This window comes from Vigna radiata, unplaced genomic scaffold (assembly GCF_000741045.1).
Source record: "Vigna radiata var. radiata cultivar VC1973A unplaced genomic scaffold, Vradiata_ver6 scaffold_70, whole genome shotgun sequence".
Lineage (NCBI taxonomy): Eukaryota > Viridiplantae > Streptophyta > Magnoliopsida > Fabales > Fabaceae > Vigna > Vigna radiata.
Window position 1 is genome coordinate 1,621,458 of NW_014542367.1, and position 20,927 is coordinate 1,642,384.

At 36.0% G+C, this 20,927-nt stretch overlaps 1 protein-coding gene across 1 annotated transcript; it reads left to right on the forward strand.

The window, feature by feature from the left end:
* Positions 1-2,802: 2,802 nt before the first annotated feature.
* On the forward strand, positions 2,803-19,812 carry LOC106779959. The gene is made up of 3 exons (XM_014668177.1): positions 2,803-3,133; positions 3,428-3,573; positions 19,558-19,812. The coding sequence occupies exons 1-3, from the start codon at positions 2,803-2,805 to the stop codon at positions 19,810-19,812; spliced, it is 732 nt and encodes a 243-aa protein (XP_014523663.1).
* The last annotated feature ends 1,115 nt before the right edge of the window (positions 19,813-20,927 follow it).

Consider the following 20,927-nt stretch of genomic DNA (forward strand, 5'->3'; position numbering starts at 1 on the left):
TTTTAGGACTTTTGATAATTTGACATTTTCATATTCTGTTTCAGATAGATTTCTTCATGATTGAGAGCTCCAATTCTTCATGAAGACCATGGTGATCGTTCTTGAAAGACATTCCAAGGGAGATTTGTTGCCCGCTTATTGATTGATCATTATCTGCACATTGAAAGTGTACCTGGTTTGATCGAGACGTTATTCTGGCTTGGCATCCGTGAAGTTTGTTGCATTGGACCTGTTGTGATTATAGGGGTTAGACTTGTGGAGTCTTGTTCACCTTGAGGATTGTTCGACGTGGTGTTACATATTGCAGGAGAGGGAATTCTTGCTGCAAGTCTGGTTTTGTCGTTACAGCTATAGTTTGGTTAGAGGGTTAGACAGGAGATTTATACTTTTGACGTGGAGGTCTTCTAAAAATTCCTTGTTGTAAAAACCTTGACCATTATAGTGCATTTGCTTCATGGGTTGGAAGGACACTATATGTAGGCATTGTTGGCCGAACCAGTATAAAAACTAGTGTTTAAATTTCTCTATCCCTTCTTTTTTACATTCAATCGACTATACTATCTGCATAGTCAACTACGATATTCCGCTGCACTTAATTTTCATTACTTGAAATTCAAGAAAGACTTGTAAACTTTTCAACTTTATGTGAAAGATTTTTTAAAGACTATGATTTTGAAAACTCACCAATTCAGCCCCCCTCTTAGTGTAAATTAAAGCTACCTGTTTCTCAACAATTGGTATCAGAGCTGATTTTCATAAAATATTTGAAAAACTAGTCGACTCTGTTTTTCATTGAATCGACTATAAACTTGGGGATGGCTTCTGTTTCGCATGCTAAAAAGATTTATGATTTCAAAATTTATTTTGTATCTGCACCCTGTAATAAGAAATAAAAGTCTGTCACTGATGGCTTCTATGAATCTTTTGAAACAGGAAACTTGCAACATAAGGAAATTCAAGATGGAGAACCCTAACCAAAAACGCAAAGATTAAATTTTTCTGACAATAGATTCACAAGGTTTCTGAGTAAAAAGGACAAACAGAGTTATTCAGTTGATATCAAGAAGGCCAAGAATAAACAAGAAATGACTATGATGGAAAAATCTAAAGTCGCCAAAGCGGATCTGAAACATCTGTCCAAAAGTTCTACATGGTATCTTGACAGTGGTTGTTCGACACATGACTGGGGATCCCACAAAGTTCTCAGATATCTCCTACAAAGCTACTGGTCATGTCACGTATGGTGATAATAACAAAGGGAGAATCGTTGACATAGGTAAAATAAAAACTCCTTCATCCTATGAAATTAAGAATGTTCTACTTGTTGAAGGAATAAAACACAATCTGCTTAGCATCAGTCAGCTATGTGACAAAGGACTAAAGATCACATTTGAGCCCAAATATTGTTTGATCAGCAACGGGACAACAGATGAGTTACTACTGGTGGGAAAAAGATTGAACAACATCTATGTAATCGACTTCACAGACAACTCATTTGACTCTGTTGTATGTCTGATGACTAAGGAAGAAGATGCTTTGTTATGACACAAGAGACTTGCTCACATCAGTATGAATCAATTAAACAAACTTGTCTCCAAGAACCTGGTAAATGGTCTGCCCAAAATTCGATACACTATAGAAAAATTATGTGATGCCTTCCAAAAAGGAAAGCAAACCAAAGAGCCATTCAAAATTAAAAGAGATATGTCAACAAGAAAACCTCTGCAATTACTCCACAAAAAGTCTCGGAGGAAATTCTTATGGACTTGTCATTGTAGATGATTACTCATGGTATACATGGACTTACTTCATTGCAACCAAGAATGATGCTCTCAAAGTGTTCAAGCGTTTTGCTGTTGTTATTCAGAATGAAATGGACCTCAAGATCAAGTCGATTAGAAGTGACCATGAAGGAGAATTCCAGAATAAGGACTTTGATGATTATCTGGCTGAAAGAGGAATATCACACAACGTTTCAGCACCTAGAACTCCACAGCAAAATGGAGTCGTTGAAAGAAAGAATAAAGCTCTTGAAGAACTTGCATGATCTATGTTGAATGATAGAAACATGCCAAAATATTTCTGGGCAGATGTAGTCAGCACTACATGCTATGTGCTAAACAAAACTATCTTAAGATCAACATTGAAGTTGACTCCCTATGAGTTGTTGAGAGGAAGAAAGCCAAACATCTCACATTTGAGAATCTTTGGAAACAAATGTTTTGTGTTGAATAATGGTAAAGAGAACCTTGGCAAGTTTGACTCCAAAGCAGATGAAGCTATTTTCATAGGTTCTTCCTTAAACAGCAAAGCTTATCGGGTGTACAACAAAAGGACTATGAATGTTGACGAATCTATTCATGTTGTTTTTGATGAGTTTATCATGGCTCCAAATGTATCTGAACATGTCAAGGATTTAACTGAAGAAGATGAAAATTCAACAGGAGAAGAAGAAGTACCTAATGAACCCACTGATAGAGAAAACAATATTGAAGAGGTCGACTCTCCTAGATCGAAATCGACTAAAGAATGGAAAGTTCCAAGAAATTTCTCTACTGAAAACATAATTGGCGACATCTCAAGAGGTGTATCCACAAGAAGGCAGGTAAATTAATTCTTCATGAATGTGCATATGTATCCAAATTTGAACCTAAAAAGGTAGAGGAGGCTCTAAATGATGAAAACTGGATGATGGCAATGCATTAAGAGTTAAACCAATTCAGAAGAAATAATGTATGGGAACTTACTCCTAGAAGACCAGACCTACAAGTTATAGGTACAAAGTGGGTATTTCGAAACAAAATGGATGATGCTGGTGAGATTACCAAGAACAAAGCAAGATTAGTAGCAAAAGGCTACTACCTAGAAGAAGGAATTTACTATGATGAAACCTATTCTCCTGTGGCCAGACTGGAAGCAATAAGGATACTACTTGTTATTGCATCTATAATGAAATTCAAGTTATATCAGATGGATGTTAAAAATGCATTCTTGAACGGATACATTAAGGAAGAGGTCTACGTGGAACAACCACCGGGATTTGAAGACTTTGAACATCCTGACCATGTTTACAAACTGAGAAAAGCTCTATATGGCTTGAAGCAAGCTCCAAGATCATGGTATAAACGTCTAAGTGAATTTCTTATGAAGAAAGGATTCTCAAGGGGCAAAGTCGACTCAACTCTGTTCATCCAACATTCAAACAAGGATAAGCTATATGTTCAAATATATGTTGACATCATCTTTGGTTCAACTAATGTTATGCTTTGCAAAGAATTTTCAAAAATCATGCAGGAAGAATTTGAAATGTCCATGATGGGAGAACTAACCTACTTCCTTGGCCTGCAATTAAAGCAAACAAAGGATGGTATCTTCATAAACCAGTCCAAGTATTGCAATGATTTGGTAAGGAAATTTAAAATGCTAGACTATAAAGAGGCTGCTACTCCTATGGCAACCAACTGTTACTTGGATCTTGATGAAGCTGGAAAAAGCGTAGATCAAAAGATGTATCGGGGTATGATTGGTTCTTTACTCTATCTAACTGCTAGTAGGCCTAACATAATGCATAATGTATGTCTCTGTGCTAGATTCCAATCTTCACCTAAAGAATCACACTTAACTACTATTAAAAGAATTTTAAAGTACCTCAAAGGAACCAAAAATCTGGGACTATGGTATCCTAGTGGTACAAATATTTTTCTTGATGGTAGGAGTGATTATGATTTTAGAGGTTGCAAACTAGATAGAAAAAGCACCAGTGGCACATGTTACTTACTTGGATCATCATTGATCTCTTGGCACTCAAAGAAACAAGCTTGTGTGGCTTTATCCACCACAGAAGCTGAATACATAGCAGCTGGAAGCTGTTGTGCACAGTCTCTTTGGATCAAGAGTCAATTAGAGGACTATGGTATAAAACTACAAAATATTCCTTTAAAATGTGATAGCACTAGTTGTTGGAAAACAGGTAGGCTTCACTTTTATACCAAGAGGAGGGGTGAATTGGTGTTTTATCAAAATCAAATTCTTTTCGCAATCTTGAAATCAAAGTATGAAACTTTTCAAACTTTCTTGAAATGCAAGTAATGAAAATTCGTATGTAACGAAAAAACGTAGTTGACTGCATTCAATGTAAATTCGACTGTAAAGTAAAAGTGTAGGGATAGAGAAAATCAAACACTGTTTTTTATACTGGTTCGGCCAACAATGCCTACATCCAGTGTCCTTCCAACCCAGGAAGAAAATGCACTATAATGGTTGCGGTTTTCACAACAAGAAATTTATAAAAGACCTCCACGTCAAAAATATAAATCTCCTCTCTAACCCTTAACCAAAATATAGACAATAACAACAGCAAGACTTGCAGCAAGATATCCCCTCTTCTGCAATTTGCCAACCACTCTGAACAATCCTCAAAGTGAACTATCCACTGTAATCACAACAGGTCCAAAACAACAGTCTTCACGGATGCCAAGTCAGAATCAATGCAGCAGTTTTCAAGGATGTCAAGCCTCAATGTGATCAAACTAGAAGCACCTTCTTTGTGCAGAATATGATCAAGCAATGTATGCGCAGTCAGCCTCCCTTTGAATGTCTTTCAAGAAAGATCACCACCGTCTTCTTGGAGAATTCTTGGAGCTCTTTAAACAGAGAATTCAATCTGAAACATAAATGAAAATGTTAGATCATCAAAAGTCTCGTAACAGATTCTTGTTCAGCCTATTTATAGTTTTTTGTTAATCAGATAGTCTCACAGTCGAATATGCTACTAATTCAGTCGATTGGATTATGACAGTTATAGCAATTCAGTCAAACTAGTAAAGTATAGTCAACCAAAAACAAAACACATTTAACACAGTTGACCAAGTCATCAATGCTCTACTAACTTTTGAAAATATAGCCGTTGGAGTGCAAGAGCATAACATAATTTCAAACCAGACAAATAATACAGTCGAATGTGTGGCGCACATAGTCGACTTCAACATGCAAAACATTTTAAAATTCTTTTCTTCTCAAAATTTCACAGAGCATTGATTCTCAAAATTTGTACAAAGATTTTAGCATAGTCGAATCTATTAATAATGGAACCGACTGCACTATAACTTTGTCACACAGTGATAAGTTCATAAAAGTGCTTGTGTTTTTAGCTTTAAAACATGTGCAGTAAAACATATGTAATGATGCATTGCACATAGCACATAAAACACATAAACATGTTTAACAGATATATCAATCAATCAACATAGGAACATGTAACACAATACATAAACATGTTCAACAGATATAACAATCAATCAGCATAAGAACATGTAATTCAGCAACAACATATGCATGTTATTAAGTAATGTTTTGTCATCATAAAAAACCAGAGTGATATAGAAATTGTGTTTTCAACAATCTCAACAATATCCCCCTTTTTTTATGATGCACAACCATGATTAATAACCAACCATGTTTGCACAGTCAAATACAAAACAAAGTAGAAAAAGATATATCACAATTCAAGTACTTTGCATGTAACACAATTAAACAACAAAAAATCAAGCAGAATATGAGACAGAGTAGGCATTCTCCCCCTTTTATAAAGCTTTCATAAATTCTCCCCCCCTTTGTGCATTATAGAAAAAAGGAATGCTCTAGATATTTATGTTGATATACAAACAGAGATGCATCAAAAAATATATGCAATTTTCAAGATGCAATGATGCTTTCCCTATAACATTTAATTACATGTAAATGATAACTCCCCCAAAAATGCAGGCATGTGAAGAAAAATGTGTGAGATGTAATACTCCCCCTGTCATTATGCATAAATATCAAAGTCAGATCAGATGCACAATGCAGTATATCAAAGAGTATACAAACAGTATAGTACAGAGTTGTATCAAAGATAAGATATCAAACAGTTTAGTCATGCAATGATACAATCATCAACAATCTCACAGTATTATCTCAACTAAGATATTTAACATCAATTTAGATCAGTGATAATAACAGATAATCAAAATAAGAATTCAATGAAAGAAAAACAAATTCCAGAATTGGAATTTATAACCCTGTTATTATCAGTCGATTGCATTATTTTGTCAATCGAATGCATTGCTTCCCAAGGATGTTGAATTCCACTTGTAGTTTCCAAAGCAATGTTCTTCTTGTAAAACCTTTCAAAGAACTTTTCCACATCAAGCATTTTAGTTATGCAAGAAATATAATCAGAAGCAATAGAAGTCAATATGTAAAGATGTGTAACAAATCAACATAATCAACTTCAATTATATTAAGTCGAATCATTCAACATTCAGCAAATCAAATTTCAATTAATCAAGTTAAGTTAGCTGAAATAGATTCAAACTAAATTGTTATTTCCTTGTAAAACAAGATATTACATTGAAGAGAACAAACAAGAAACAAAACAAAACACAAAAGATGGCAATCAAAGCCATACAAAGATAAGAAGTTAGTCTAAAAGATAATCAGTTTTTCTTCCTCCTTTTATTAACAAAATCTCCAAGTATCATGTCACTGTCATCGAAACTAGTGCTTCCTTTCTCAGTCCTCTTACTCTTCCTTTCGACAGATATAACAATCAATCAACATAAGAACATGTAATTCAACAACAACATATGCATGTTATTAAGCAATGTGTTGTCATCATCAAAAACCAAAGTGATATAGAAATTGTGTTGTCAACAATCTCAACACTAGTGCCATAAATCTAACAAAGAATCCTGTATTACATTAAAAAACCAAGCATATTGAGATAAGGCATCACTTCATTTGTGATCACATCCTTAAGGGTTCAATCAAGATTGAGTATATAGATACCTTGCATCAATGGGCTGATATTTTTACAAAACCTTTAAACAGAGAGAGATTTTCCACAATTCGAAATGAATTAGGAATTTTGAATGATAGTAACATAAAATGATTATTCATTTGACTATGATCTATGAGAAGTCGATTATGCTTGATTTGTTATATACATCTTTATTGACTTCTTGATTATTATATTTCTTGCATAACTAAAATGGTTGATATGTGGAAGATCTTTGAAAGGTTTTGTAGGAAAAACATTGCTTTGGAATTACGAGTGGAATTCAACATCACTGTCAAGCAATGAATTCGACTGGGACAATAATGCAATCGACTACATTATAACAGGACTATAAATTCCAAACATGGAATTTGGTTATCTTTTCGCTGATTGATTATTTTGTCTTGAATATCTGCAATTATCTCTTATCTAAATTGATTATGAATATCTTGATTGAGATAATATTGTGAGATTGTTGAAATGTGTATAATTACATGATAAATCTGTTTGATATCTTATCTGTGATACAACATTGTGCTATATTGTTCATACACTTTGTTGATTGTACTGCATTGTGCATCTGATCTGGTTTATCATATATGCATAATGACAGGGGGAGTAGTACACTCATTCACATATTTACTCACATGCCTGCATTTCAGGGGGAGTTATTTTACATGTGATTAAATGTGACAGGGGGAGCATCTATGCATTTCATATATTTGCATATTGTTTACTGATGCATCTCTTTTCTGAAATATCAACATATTACATCATGAGCATTCCTTTTTTGTTAATGCACAAAGGGAAAGAGAATTCATGAAAACTTCACAAAAGGGGGAGAAATATTTTTCTATCTCATATCTGCTTGATGTTTTGTTTATTGCTTTGGTTACATGCAAAGTATATTTGAACTGTTTGATATTATTTATTTACTCTATTTTGTATCTATTTTGTATCAGATTGTTGAGATTGTTGACAACACAATATCTATACCAACCTGGTTTTTTATGATGGCAACACACTACTTAATAACACATGTGTTGTTGTTGTGTTACATGTTCTTATGCTTATTAATTGGTATATTTGTTGAACATGTGTATGTGATAAGTGGCTGTGTGAATGCATACTTATTGTACTTGTACTTTTTACATCATTTCTGGATGCATTGCACATATTTTGAAAGATGAAAACCACAAGCACTTTTGTGAACTTATAACTGTGTGACAAAGCTGTAGTAAAGTCGACTCCAATATTAATTGAATGGACTATATTAAAGTCTTTGTACAGATCTTGAGAATCGGTGCTTTGTGAGATTGTGAGAAGAAAAGAATTTTAAAATGTTCTTACATGTCGAAGTCGACTATATGCGCCACACATTCGACTATATCTGTTTTTTGATATGAAATTTTGTTATGCTCTTGTATAGTAACGACTATATTTTCAAAAGTTAGTTGAGCATTGAATAGTTAGTCAACTATATTAAATGAGAATTTATTTTTGGTTGATTGAATGCTACTTGGTTGAGAAACTGTTATAACTGTCAAACCTAGTCGACTGTATTAGTAGCATATTCTACTATGAGAGACTCTGAAAAACAGAATTCTATAAATTGACAGAACATAAATTTGTTCTAGGACTTTTGATGATTCGACATTTTCATATTCTGTTTCAGATAGATTTCTCCGTGATTGAGAGCTCCAAGAATTCTTCAAGAAGACCGTGGTGATCGTTCTTGAAAGACATTCCAAGGCAGATTTGTTGCGCGCTTATTGATTGATAATTATTTGCATATTGAAGGTGTACCTGGTTTGATCACGAAGTTATTCTGGCTTAGCATCCGTGAAGTTTGCTGCTTTGGACCTGTTGTGATTACAAGGGTTAGACTCATGGAGTCTTATTCACGTTGAGGATTGTTCGACGTGGTGTTACAGATTCCAGGAAATGGAATTCTTGCTGCAAGTCTGGTTTTGTTGTTGTAGCTATATTTTGGTTAGAGCGTTAGAGAGGAGATTTATATTTTTGCGTGTAGGTCGTCTATAAATTCCTTGTTGTAAAAACCTTGACCATTATAGTGCATTTGCTTCCTAGGTTGGAAGGACACTCGATGTAGGCATTGTTGGCTGAACCAGTATAAAAACTAGTGTTTAAATTTCTCTATCCCTTCTCTTTTACATTCAGTCGACTGTACTATCTGCATAGTCAACTACGATATTCCGCTACACTTAATTTTCATTACTTGCAATTCAAGAAAGACTTGTACAGTTTTCAACTTTGTGTGAAAGATTTCTTAAAGACTCTAATTTTGAAAACTCACCAATTCACCCCCTCCCCTCTTGGTGTAAATTGAATCCTACCCGTTTCTCAACAAATAGGTAACATTATAGAGTCGCACAGTAGGAATAAAAGAGATTTAGCAGAAAGCGTGTTTGGTCAAACTTCAACATAAGTTGGTCCATTTTTATAAAAGTAATTTTCTTACCGAACATTTATCAGACAATTGATATGTGTAAACAGTAAAGAGTGTAGGGAACAGAAAAATTGACACATTGGATTTTATACTGGTTCATTTCAAAAGAATCTACGTCCAGTTGTTAATCACTATAAAAAGTGATTAATGTTTCACTAAAAATTAGTTTCACAAATGACAAATAAATGAATAAACAAAATAATAAAAACCTTCCTTCGACGAATGAACCAGAAGGGTGCTTCCTTCGACCAACGAACCGGAATTGAACAATCTGCACTTTCCTTTGACAAAGAAACTGGAACAACGCAAAGAAAATCTTCCTTCGACCAACGAACCAGAAGATGGCAGCCTTACCAACTCGAAGAGAATCGCTCCGACCTTTGACACACAAAGCAAAGCTTCTCCTATTCAGGAGACCAGGCAAAGGCAATGAACTAACTTTTTGGGACTTCCTCAAACAAACTGCATTCTCAAAAAGCTCAGAGTTACCCTCTAAGGGTTTAAGACCACTATATATAGCTAACTGGTTTGAAAATGAAAATACTCTTTACAACTGCCAGTGATAATCGATTATTGTAAGTAATAATCGATTATTCAAGTCTGTTATAGGTTTTTCAAAATAGTTATAGTCGATTATTCTAAGGGATAATCGATTATTCCAGAGACTTGGGCAGTTCTCATGAGGACCAGTGATAATCGATTATTTGGAGTAATAATCGATTGTTCCAAAGCAACATGGTTTTTCAGAAAAGCTTAGGATAATCGATTATAGCTTCTCATAATCGATTAAATACGTAACAGTTTTAGAGATACGAAATTTCTAAGTTTTACATACTCAAATACATTTGTAAACTACTAAGATGCTTTTAAAACAAATATATCAATCTTCTTCAAGTCTATCTTCTTGTAGCATCATCAAAATCATTTGTCTTCAAATTTACCAATGCTCCTCATTGGTAACAAGACATACCTCCATAATATGCATCCCAAAATAATCCAATCATTGATGACAAAAACAAAAATATAACATCCTTTGTATTGTTCAAATTTAAGAACTTAGTATTTATAAACGAAACATGAAACATAAAACAATATCATCTAGACATGAGCAAATACAATGTAGCAGAATCATAATGTTCTAACATCCAAATGTTCTAACAACTATGTTCAATAACAAAATAAAACTAATAATCTACATAGTCATCATCAAAATGATCTTCATCATCCTACTACTCTATAGATGGTTGGACTAGTGTGGGCTGGACTGATGTGGGTTGGACTGATGAGGGTTGAACTTATATGGGCTGCTAAGGGATGACGATTGATGGGGAGGGTCGTGGCTAGGTCGGAGGGATGATGGAATGAATGTCTGAAGCACCAGGTAGCACTCTCATGTCACTGTATTCCTGGTCACGTTGTTGTAGTAGCTCTGTCAAGTGCTCAATGGCCTCGTAAGCAGTAGTGGTGGAAGAAGAAGGTTGGTGCTTCAGATTACCTCCTCTTGATGTTGTATAGTTTGTAGCAAGTTTTCCTGCACCGCATACTCATCCCTTTTTCTTCCCACCAACGACATCGACCAACCACTGTGTCCTACGGATGTCATCGTCCTTATTACTTGCATCATCCGGTGTAGGAGATGACCCATGTTTGAATCTAACATGTGAAAGTCTCGTAGAAAATTCTTCCTATTCAAACAGTAAAAGCAATCTTAGGGAATGATACAATAACATAATGAAAAATTACTAATAGTAGCAGTGTTCTTTGCTTACATGAGTCTTCCAAGATCTTTCATCAACGAATTCATTAGTGCCCTTTTTGTTAAAAAAGAATGGCTCAATTTCTTAAACCAAGAGGGGGGTGAATTGGTGAAACGTAAAAACAAAGTCTTTTAAAATATTTTTCGCAAAAGGTGATGCCTTTAAAGCTTTCTTGAAACACAAGGAAAAGTATTTTCTAATGCAGCGGAAATAAAGTCGAATAAGTGCAGAACAGAGTCGACTAAAAGTAAAAGTGTAGGGATCAGAGAATTCAAACACTGCTTTTTATATTGGTTCGGCCAACATGCCTACATCTAGTGTCCTTCCAACCACGGGAAACAAATGCACTATAATGATAAAGGTTTTTACAACAAGGCTTTTATAGAGACCTCACGTCAAAAATATAAATCACTTCTCTAACCTTTTAATCAAAATATAGGCAGTACAATAACAAGACTAATAGCAAGTGTTGAGATTGTTGTTAGGGGGAGCACTGGTTTAGCTGAACCCACAACCTCAGAGTTTCTGGTTTTTGATGATGACAACACATAATTAGTAACACATGTGTATTGTGTGTTACATGTTCTATGCTTACATGTTATATATGAGAACATGATTATGTTGTTGTTGTGTTGATTGCATTTCACTATGTTATATATGTGAGTTTATACTTGAATGCATAACACATGTTTTTGGAAAAGAAAAACCATATGCACTAATGTTGAACTTTAAAAGAATTTGGCAAAACAATAGTTTTTAATTCGACTTCATTATGGGGTGACTCGATTAAAACTTGTGTCTTTGCTCGTACCTTTGCAAAGTGTGCTATGAGATTTTTCAAAGAGAAAGTTTTTTTCAAAATTATGTTTTACACTGTTACACAGTAGACTATATGAGTATTGCATTCGACTAAGTCTATTGTGTTTTGAAATTCTATTAATGCTTGACATAACTGTCTAACGATCATGTTTTTAAAAATTTTGACCAAGCATTAAATATGTCGTCTGCATTAATTGTTTATTCAATTAATTGCTTTGACTGCTGCTAACTCTTATAATTGTTTTGTTATATTCGATTGCATTAGTAGCAAAGTCAATTAAAGTGCGTCAGAGTTGTGATTTTTTATAAATTGACGCAACTTTGATTTCTGTAAAGATTTTTGTGATTCTAACGATTTTGTGATATCTTTCAGATTAGTGCTATCTTATAGAAAGTGGAAAAAGGTCCAAGAATCAAAGAAGAGACCGCGGTGATCATCTCCTTGTGATTTCTTGAGGAGCAAGATTGTTGTGCATTGAAAGTCTGATCTAGCTACACATTGAGGTGTCTATTGCAAGATTAGGATCCATAATCTGTTGAAGATTGGGTTGTTTCCCTATTGTGATTACAGGAAGAAGAGCGTGCTGCGTTCTTGACTTTGAGGGGTTTCTCCAAGGGGTTGAGACAGTAGAAGAGGAGATTCTTGTAATTGTCTTGTTATTGTATGCCTATATTTTGATTAGAGGGTTAGAGAGGTGTTTTATATTTTTGACGTGAGGTCTCTATAAAAGCCTTGTTGTAAAAACCTTAAGCATTATAGTGCATTTGCTTCCTGTGATTGGAAGGACACTGGATGTAGGTATGTTGGCCTAACCAGTATAAAAAGCAGTGTTTGTTTTCTCTGATCCCTACACTTTTATTTTTAGTCGACTCTGCTCTATACTCTATCGACTTTATTTCCGCTGCATTAGAAAATCTTTTTCCTTGCATTTCAAGAAAGTTTTAAAGGCATCACATTTTACGAAAAAGATTTCAAAAGAACATTGTTTTTAAGTTTCACCAGTTCACCCCCCTCTTGGTGTGAGAAACTAAGCCATGCTATTTTAACAGCAAGAATCCCCTCTTCTGTTGTCTAAACCCTTTGAGAAACCCCTCAAAGTCAAGAACGCAATACACTCTTCATCCTATAGTCACAACAAGGAACAGAACCCAATCTTCAACAGATTGTAGAACCTGATCTTGCAGTAGACACCCAAATATGTAGATAGATCAGAATTTGAATGCACAATAATCTTGCTCTTTAAGAAATCACAAGGAGATGATCCCCACGGTCACTTCTTGATTCTTGGAGCATTTTCCTCTTTCTGTAAGACAACACTTATCTGAAAAGATATCACAAAACTATTAGATTCACAAAAGTTCTTACAGAAATCAAATTCGCGTCAATTTATAGAATATCACAACTCTGACACATTTTAATCGACTTTGCTACTAATGCAGTCGAATATAACAAATCAGTTATAACAGTTAGCAACACTCAAAGCAATTAATTGAATTCGCAATTAATGTAGTCGATTTACATTTAATGCTTGGTCAACGTATCTAAAAATATGACCGTTAGAAAGTTATTTCAAGCATTAATAGAATTTCAAAACACCAACAGACTTAGTCTAATGCAATATGCATATAGTCGACTGTGTAACAGTGTAACTCAGTTTTGAAAAACTTTCTCTTTGAAAAATCTCATAGCACACTTTGAAAAAGGTTTGTGCAAAGACACGAGTTTTAATCGACTAACCCCATATTGAAGTCGACTCAAAACTGTTGTTTTGCCACACAATTAAAGTTCAATAAAAGTGCATGTGGTTTTTCTTTTACAAAAAACATTTTTCATGCATTCAAGTATAAAATCACATATATAGCACAGTGAAATGCAATAAACAACACAACAACAACATAATCATGTTCTCATATAATCATATAATATGTAAGCATAGAACATGTAACACATAATACACAAGTGTTATTAATTATGCGTTGTCATCATAAAAAACCAAAAAGTCAGATATTACTGAGATTATGGGTTCAGTTAAACCAATGTTCCCCTTAACAACAATCTCAACAATGTCCCCGTTTTTTGATGATGCACAACCATGATTAATAATCAACCATGTTATACAAAACAATACACATTATCAATTAATTACCAATCAACATAATTCTTTCCCTTTGGACATTAGCAAAAAAGGATAGCACAAAGGTATTGATATACAGATAATCAAACATATAGAGAGCATCAGATAAACATTAAAAACAAATAATCACTAGTGAAAAATATATTTTTTATAGCAATTTTTTATACATGTCAAAATCCACCAAGTATAAAAAATGATGCGATGATAATTTTGAAAATATAATAAACTTTTCTACACCGATTATAATGAAAATATAGGTATGAAAGAGGTGCAATGACATTATTTTAATAAAATACAAACATTTTTATACCGGTTATAATGAAAATAGGTAAAAAAAAAAAAATCTTTTTTTATACTTGTTAATCTTAGAACATGTATAAATTATTGATTTATACCACTTAAATATCATAACATCTATGAATTATTTTCCATATTCAATCTCTTTTTCTCGCCATCTTCCCTCCTTCCATGTCGTCCATTCTCCTTCCTTCGTTCTCCTTTTTTCTCCTCAATTCTCCCTCCTTCGTCCTCCTCCTTTCTCCTCCATTCTCCTTCATTCCAGTTCCCATTGTTCTCGTTCGGTCGTTGAGGTGGTTGGGTGAAGGTGTTGTTCGGCGTTTGAAGTTCTTCGGAGTTTGAAGTTGTTCGTCGTGGTTGAAATTCTCGACTGTGGTGGGTGAAACCCTTTTCGTGGTGTGTTGTCGTCTCGCAGTCTGCCGCGGATGAGTACATCTTTATGAATTAGGGTTTATTCTATGATCGATTGGCTTATTCTCTGTTTACAAAATTGACTTTCTTGAATGATTGCATTATAATTTTAATTTGTATTGTTCCTCCACGTTATTACAACTTGACGTACCACATTATTACTTTATTTCTGCTTCCTCATGGTTTCTCTGTAAAAGGTGAGCTGCTCCTCTTCCATTTCCTCCGTTCATCAATAGAACGGTAACGTCAAGTAGAGTGGAAGAGAAAGAAGGATTTTCTCTGTGGTGCTATTTTCTTGATGGTTTATTGTTCCGCTTGTCCATTCTCTTTTATTATAGAGAACAACGGCGAAAATAGAGAGGGGTGGAACAAGGGATTTTGGTGAGTATCAATTACTTTCGCTTTGTTGTCTGCTTGAAATAGTGACACTGTGAAAAGCTCTAGATGAGAAAAATTATGAGGAGAAAGAAATGATTGTCAGAAAGGCCTTATTTCCAAAAAAATAAAGGAATGAGCGTGAGAGTGGTTTTTTGCAAATCATTGTGGGAGGACATTAGAGGAAGAAAGAAATTAGACATGAGTGTTGATGAGCGCTTGATGGTTTAGAGAGAGACACTAATGAAAGCCAAATTCCAAGCCTCAGAGAAGAAGGAACAAAGGATGTTTGAGAGAAAGACACCTTCACCAAATAGAAGAATAGAGGAGATGGCTGAAAGAACTCCACCAAGACGCACTCTTGCAAACCAATCAGATATGGTTGGCCCTTTCCATTTTAGTAGCATAGTTATGCCTACAGATCAAACGACCAACATGGTGATGAATTCAACACTTATACACCTGGTGCAGAGCAAATAGTTTCATGACCTGTCAAATGAGAATCCCTATGACCATTTGACAACATTTAGTGAAATATGCAACACAGTGAAGATGGCAGGTGTATCAGATGAAAGAGTAAGGCTGAGTCTGTTTCCTTTCTCATTGGAGGGTAATGCTAAGACATGGCTCAATTCCTTTCCTGAAGGAACATTTACAACATGGGAAGTTGTGGCTAGAACATTTGTCAACAAATATTTTCCACAGTCTAAAGTTACTCAGGGAAAATTGGAGATCTCATCATTCAAACAAGGCATGGAAGAAACTCTAAGTCAAGCACGGGAGCGATTCAAAGGACTACTCAAGAAAACACCAGTTCACGGTTTTGACAAGACAACCATTGTTCTTGCCTACCTTGATGGACTGAATATGCAATCTAAAATGATGTTGGACGCCTCAGCTGGAGGTGATATCAAACAAAAGACTAAGGATGAAGCCTATGACTTGATAGAGAGAATGACAGATAATGGTCAAGAAGCGTATAGTGAAAGGGGCGTACCGACACAACAGAGGGGAGTCTTGCACTTACCTGAAAATGATGCAATGCTAGCTCAAAATCATCTTTTGACCCAGAAGCTAGATGCATTGACAAAGATTCTTTCACAACTTCCAAAGGAACTTCGTAATGTCTCTCAAGCACAACAGCTATGTGATCTTTGTGGTGGAGACCATATTAATGGTCAATGTGCTATACCCGAGGAGATGCAGTAGGAAGCTAACTATATGGGTATATGGGGAACCAATACCAGTTTAGACAAGGGAATTTCAATCAAGACAATCCTTGCCAAGGTTGGAAGAATCATCCAAGTATTGGTCAACAGCAGAATAACCCATCAGGGCAACAAGGAAGCTTCAGGCAACAACAATCTTCTCCATTGTGGCAGCAAATAAATCAATTGACAGAGAATGTTAGAGAATTTTCTAATAGATTTGATAAATTTGTGAAGGATTATCATGCTCAACATTCAAGTGATCAAGCTACTTTTAGATCATTAGAGACACAACTTGGTCAACTATCAAAGAGGATTGAAGTCACAAAGAAGAATCAAGCTAGGGTTAATACTGATGTTAATCCTAAGGAGGAATGTCGTGCTATTGTAGTAAGGAAGAAAAGAAAAGCAGAGAAAGAAGTGATTGAGATTAGCAGTGATGAAGAAGAGGTAAGTGAGAATGATGAGCTGGGTGAAGAAGAGAAAGAAGAAGAGGGATTGGAAGAAGTTGAGAAAAGAAGAGATAATCACAATGGGCAGATGAGAGAAATATTTAGACATGTGACTAAAATCCCTTTAGAAGAAAGTAATCCTCAAATTCCTGTTTATTCTAAGAAAATTAATTATTACCTTGGAGAGGTTATAGACCTTGATGCAGAAGAGGGAGAACAGGAAGTATTTGTGCAACCAAGAAAGGAACATCATCCACCAAAAATGAAGGATCCAAGATTGTTAACTCTTCCATGCGTGATAAATGATGTGGATATATGAAGAACAATGATTGACTCTGTGTCTAGCATAAATTTAATGCCCTTAAGTTACTTGAAGAAAATTAAAGGGTTAGTGTTAAAGCCAAATACTACTATAACAGTTGCAGATGGTTCTGTTAAGAAAACAGTTGGTAAGGTGGAAGATGCAATTGTCCATATTGAGGAGTTGGAATTCTTGATTGACTTTGTACTTGTGTATATGGAGAATGAAGGAAGGATTCCATTAATTTTAAGAAGACCTTTTATGAGGACTTCCAGAATGGCAATGCGTATCCATGATGGAATAATAACTTTGAAAGATCAAGAATTTGTGTTAATGTATAATTGCTCCAAAGGAAGGAAAGTAAAAATAAAGGAGAGGGACAGACATAAGAAGTCAAGAAGAGAAGCTGCACTTAAGAACGACACAACAGGTACCAATTCTAATAGTTGTAATGTTTTGCAGGTACCTGAAGATGAGGAGGTTGACAAAGGAGGCACTATCCACGCTGAACATACACCACTTCCAATAGGAGCACAAGTGAGATTCAAGAACAAGAAGTGGCTTGTTATTAAGAGTCGAGAAGATGGCAAGTTGGAAATCAGGAAACCATTCACAAGAGCCATAAAGAGAGTGGATAAAAAGCAAGTGATGAGTTGGGTTGATGAAGATCCCAACCGGGATGGAATGAATTGATTATATCTAAATCCTACTTTGTATAAACATTTGTAGTTTTAGGGTATTTGATTTTGTACATATACTTTATTGAATCTTTGAACACATTTTGGGTAGCATCTACTGAGGGATGCTAAATCTTTTATGTATCTACTAAAGGATAGAAGGTAAGTACACCTATTAAAGGGTGTTGGAAGGATAAGCAGTTACTGAAGAGTGCTAAACAGGTTTGGGTCAGGCTTGTGACGTTAAACAAGCACTACCTGGAAGGCAACCCAGTTGATTGTTTTGTTTTTAATCCTGTGTTAAGTACATTACATGTTAATGATTGCATCTGAGAGGGGAAAAGCATATATTTGAAAATTTCAAGGTTGAAATTAAGTGCTAGAAGGAAAGATTACTCAAAAGAAAGCAAAAGAAGAAGAAGAGAAATTAGGCGCAGACCGTTGAGCGGTCCATTTTACCGCTGAGCGGTTGCGGCGCTGAGTGTCTCGATTTTTCTTAACAGTTGAGCGGTTGTTCAAGTTTTTCACTTAGAAAAGCCTTCTTTGCATTTCTCCTGAGCGGTCTCCCTAAGCCCTAACACTTTTCTTTCACTTTCAAGAGCATTTTAGAGAGATTTTCTCACTTTCTCATTCACCACTCACCAAAAATTCAATTTTGCACCATTATTTTGTCAAAGTTTGGGGTTTTTGGTTGAGGGATTTGCATTGGAGAGGACATACATCATCAATTAAGCAATTTTTCTGCAAGCATTCATAATCTTCACTCAAGTAAGTATGTAAATTCATTATTTAAGGTTTCTATTTTGGGATTTGTTGAAGAACATGTTTAGGAACATGATAAATTAGGGCTTTTGATTCCTATGCATGAATTGATAGAATAGGAACTGTTTGAACCGATTGAATTGCATGATTTTGGTCTGGATTAATGATTTTAGCAAAAGAGTGAAGATTAGGATCAAATAGGCAAAATTTTTGAAAAACCCTAGCTTCCACTACTGAGCGATATGTTTTGGCGCTGAGCGGTGGCGCGGCTTGAGGAAAACCGCCTGGGCGGTCTCCTTTGATGCTGAGCGGTCTGCAGCTGTTTTGCCTAAATGTTGAAATTTTTGAATGTTTGTGAATTGAGGAGCCATGTTTTTCCTCAAAGAATTGTATGATTTGATGATGCACTAACCTTCAATGATGTTTCTATGAATTTTGTTGGATGAAATTGATTTATGCAGGAATGTCTACCTCAAAAAGAGTTAAGACAATGGGCAACAAACGGAAGGAACCAGAGAGACCTAGAAGATACTATTCTTCAAGGTTCCTTTCAAGGAAGCGTGAGGAACATTTTGCTATAGTCCAAGAGAGGCGACTATTGATGGAGAGGAAAGCCATGTACATTCCTGACTTGGCTCTAGAGTTTGGTCTGGAGATTGAGAGGCGAGGTTGGGAGAGACTGATAACTTATCCAGCACCTGCCAGTATTGAGTTGGTGAAGGAGTTCTAAGCTAACGCCTTATCGAGAGGAGGAGTGTCCGCAGGGAGGTACATGAGCTATATACGTGGGCACTTGATCAGCTATGATCCTGACACCATCAACGCTTTTCTAGGGACTGAGTGGCCAGGAGAGCAGTGCAGGTATGCTGCTATACTGGGGGAGGCCAGGGATTATGAGGAGATTGAGCGAGTGATGTGCATCCCTGGGAGGCATTTTAAGAGAAACCCGAACGGAGCACCGGTGAACATCCTTATGGCAGATTTAACTCCCCTAGCTAAATACTGGATGGCATTTACTCATGCCAACATCAAGCCATGCTCTCATGTTTCCGACATTACTTTGCATGTTGAGGCAGATGGACGTGAATGTGGATAAGATCATTACCACTGAGATTATGAGCTGTGCCAACACCATGAGCAACAGGATGCCACTGGGACTTCCGTCCCTAATCACATATTTGTGCCAGCAGGCAGGAGTGGGCATTTCAGTTTCACCCTTCGAGAGGCCGAGGAGTGTTATTAATGCCTCCTATTTTTGTCAGTATTGTAGAGGAAACGAGCCAACTAGAGCAGTACCTAGGAGACGTCTTAGGAGGGCTGCAACACAGTAGGAGGATGAGCCTATAGATGCACCAGCACAACAGCCAGAGCCTTTCCAGATGAGAGACATGTACATGTCTATGATGGAGGCGAGGATGGAGTCCCTTTACAGAGGGCAGGAGGCCACTACCGAGATGATCATAGGACTTTATGACCAGCCACCAGTGCACAGGTGGACTATGGATGACTTTCGTAGTGTGATGGCTTGGCCTCGAGGACAAGCACATGGTAGGGGGTCCGGAGTTGCTGGAACTTCAGGAGGACAGGATGATGACCGTTGACTTAAAACTTGTAGTTATGCCACACAATATTAGTTCATCAAAGGGCATGTGGTTTTCTCTTCATAAACATATGTAATGCAATCATAAGTGATGTATCAAATATAAGATCAGTGAGTATGCATACATATATGAGAATCAACACAACCATGTTCATTAAGATATCAATCACAGTAACGAATAGAACATGTAACACATAACAATACATATGTTATTAATAATGTGTTGTCATCATAAAAAAACCAGAGCATGTGAGATTAAGGTTTAGCTAAACCAGTGCTTCCCTTATAAACAATCTCAACAAAGTGCTTCCAAGATTCACCATCACAAGGTGATGGCAACCATCTCAACAAAGGTCCTATCACAAGAAGCATGGCCAAACAAATACAAGAGTCACCCTAGGCTAGAGCAACCTCTTCTAATCACCTTGGAAATTATAGTAAAGTTATGTTGCTATTTTGTGCACACAACCTCTTCTAAGGTCACCCTAGGCTAGAGCAACCCAAGTGGCCTCTTCTAGTCACCTTCCTCCATGAGTTGGCCCAACCTCTCTTAGAGAACCCTAAAACACTTAATCCTTCACCATTAAACACACCACAACCTTGAGCCTACCATCTTCAACCACCACCATTCCGCAAACCCTCACCAAAACTGTGAACCTCTTGAGTACATGGCTTGGTTGCTTCTAGATTTGGCTTGTCCTAGCTAGAGCATTGCCATCACAAGGATGACAAAACTCCTTCAGTTTGTTACCATCATGCCATGTCATTGTTGTGATGTTTGGAATGAAGTAAACATTCTTTGTAATCTTGGAATTAGAGGCAAGTAGAACATGGACTTTACGGGAA

What these genes read in the sequence shown, in the direction of transcription:
- LOC106779959 (XM_014668177.1), top strand. Translation starts at nt 2,803, where the DNA reads ATGGATGATGCTGGTGAGATTACCAAGAACAAAGCAAGATTAGTAGCA. An exon ending in ATCATGGTATAAACGTCTAA is followed by an intron (nt 3,134 to 3,427) that starts GTGAATTTCTTA and finishes TTAAAATGCTAG; the next exon opens with ACTATAAAGAGGCTGCTACT. An exon ending in GGCCTAACATAATGCATAAT is followed by an intron (nt 3,574 to 19,557) that starts GTATGTCTCTGT and finishes ATGTTGAGGCAG; the next exon opens with ATGGACGTGAATGTGGATAA.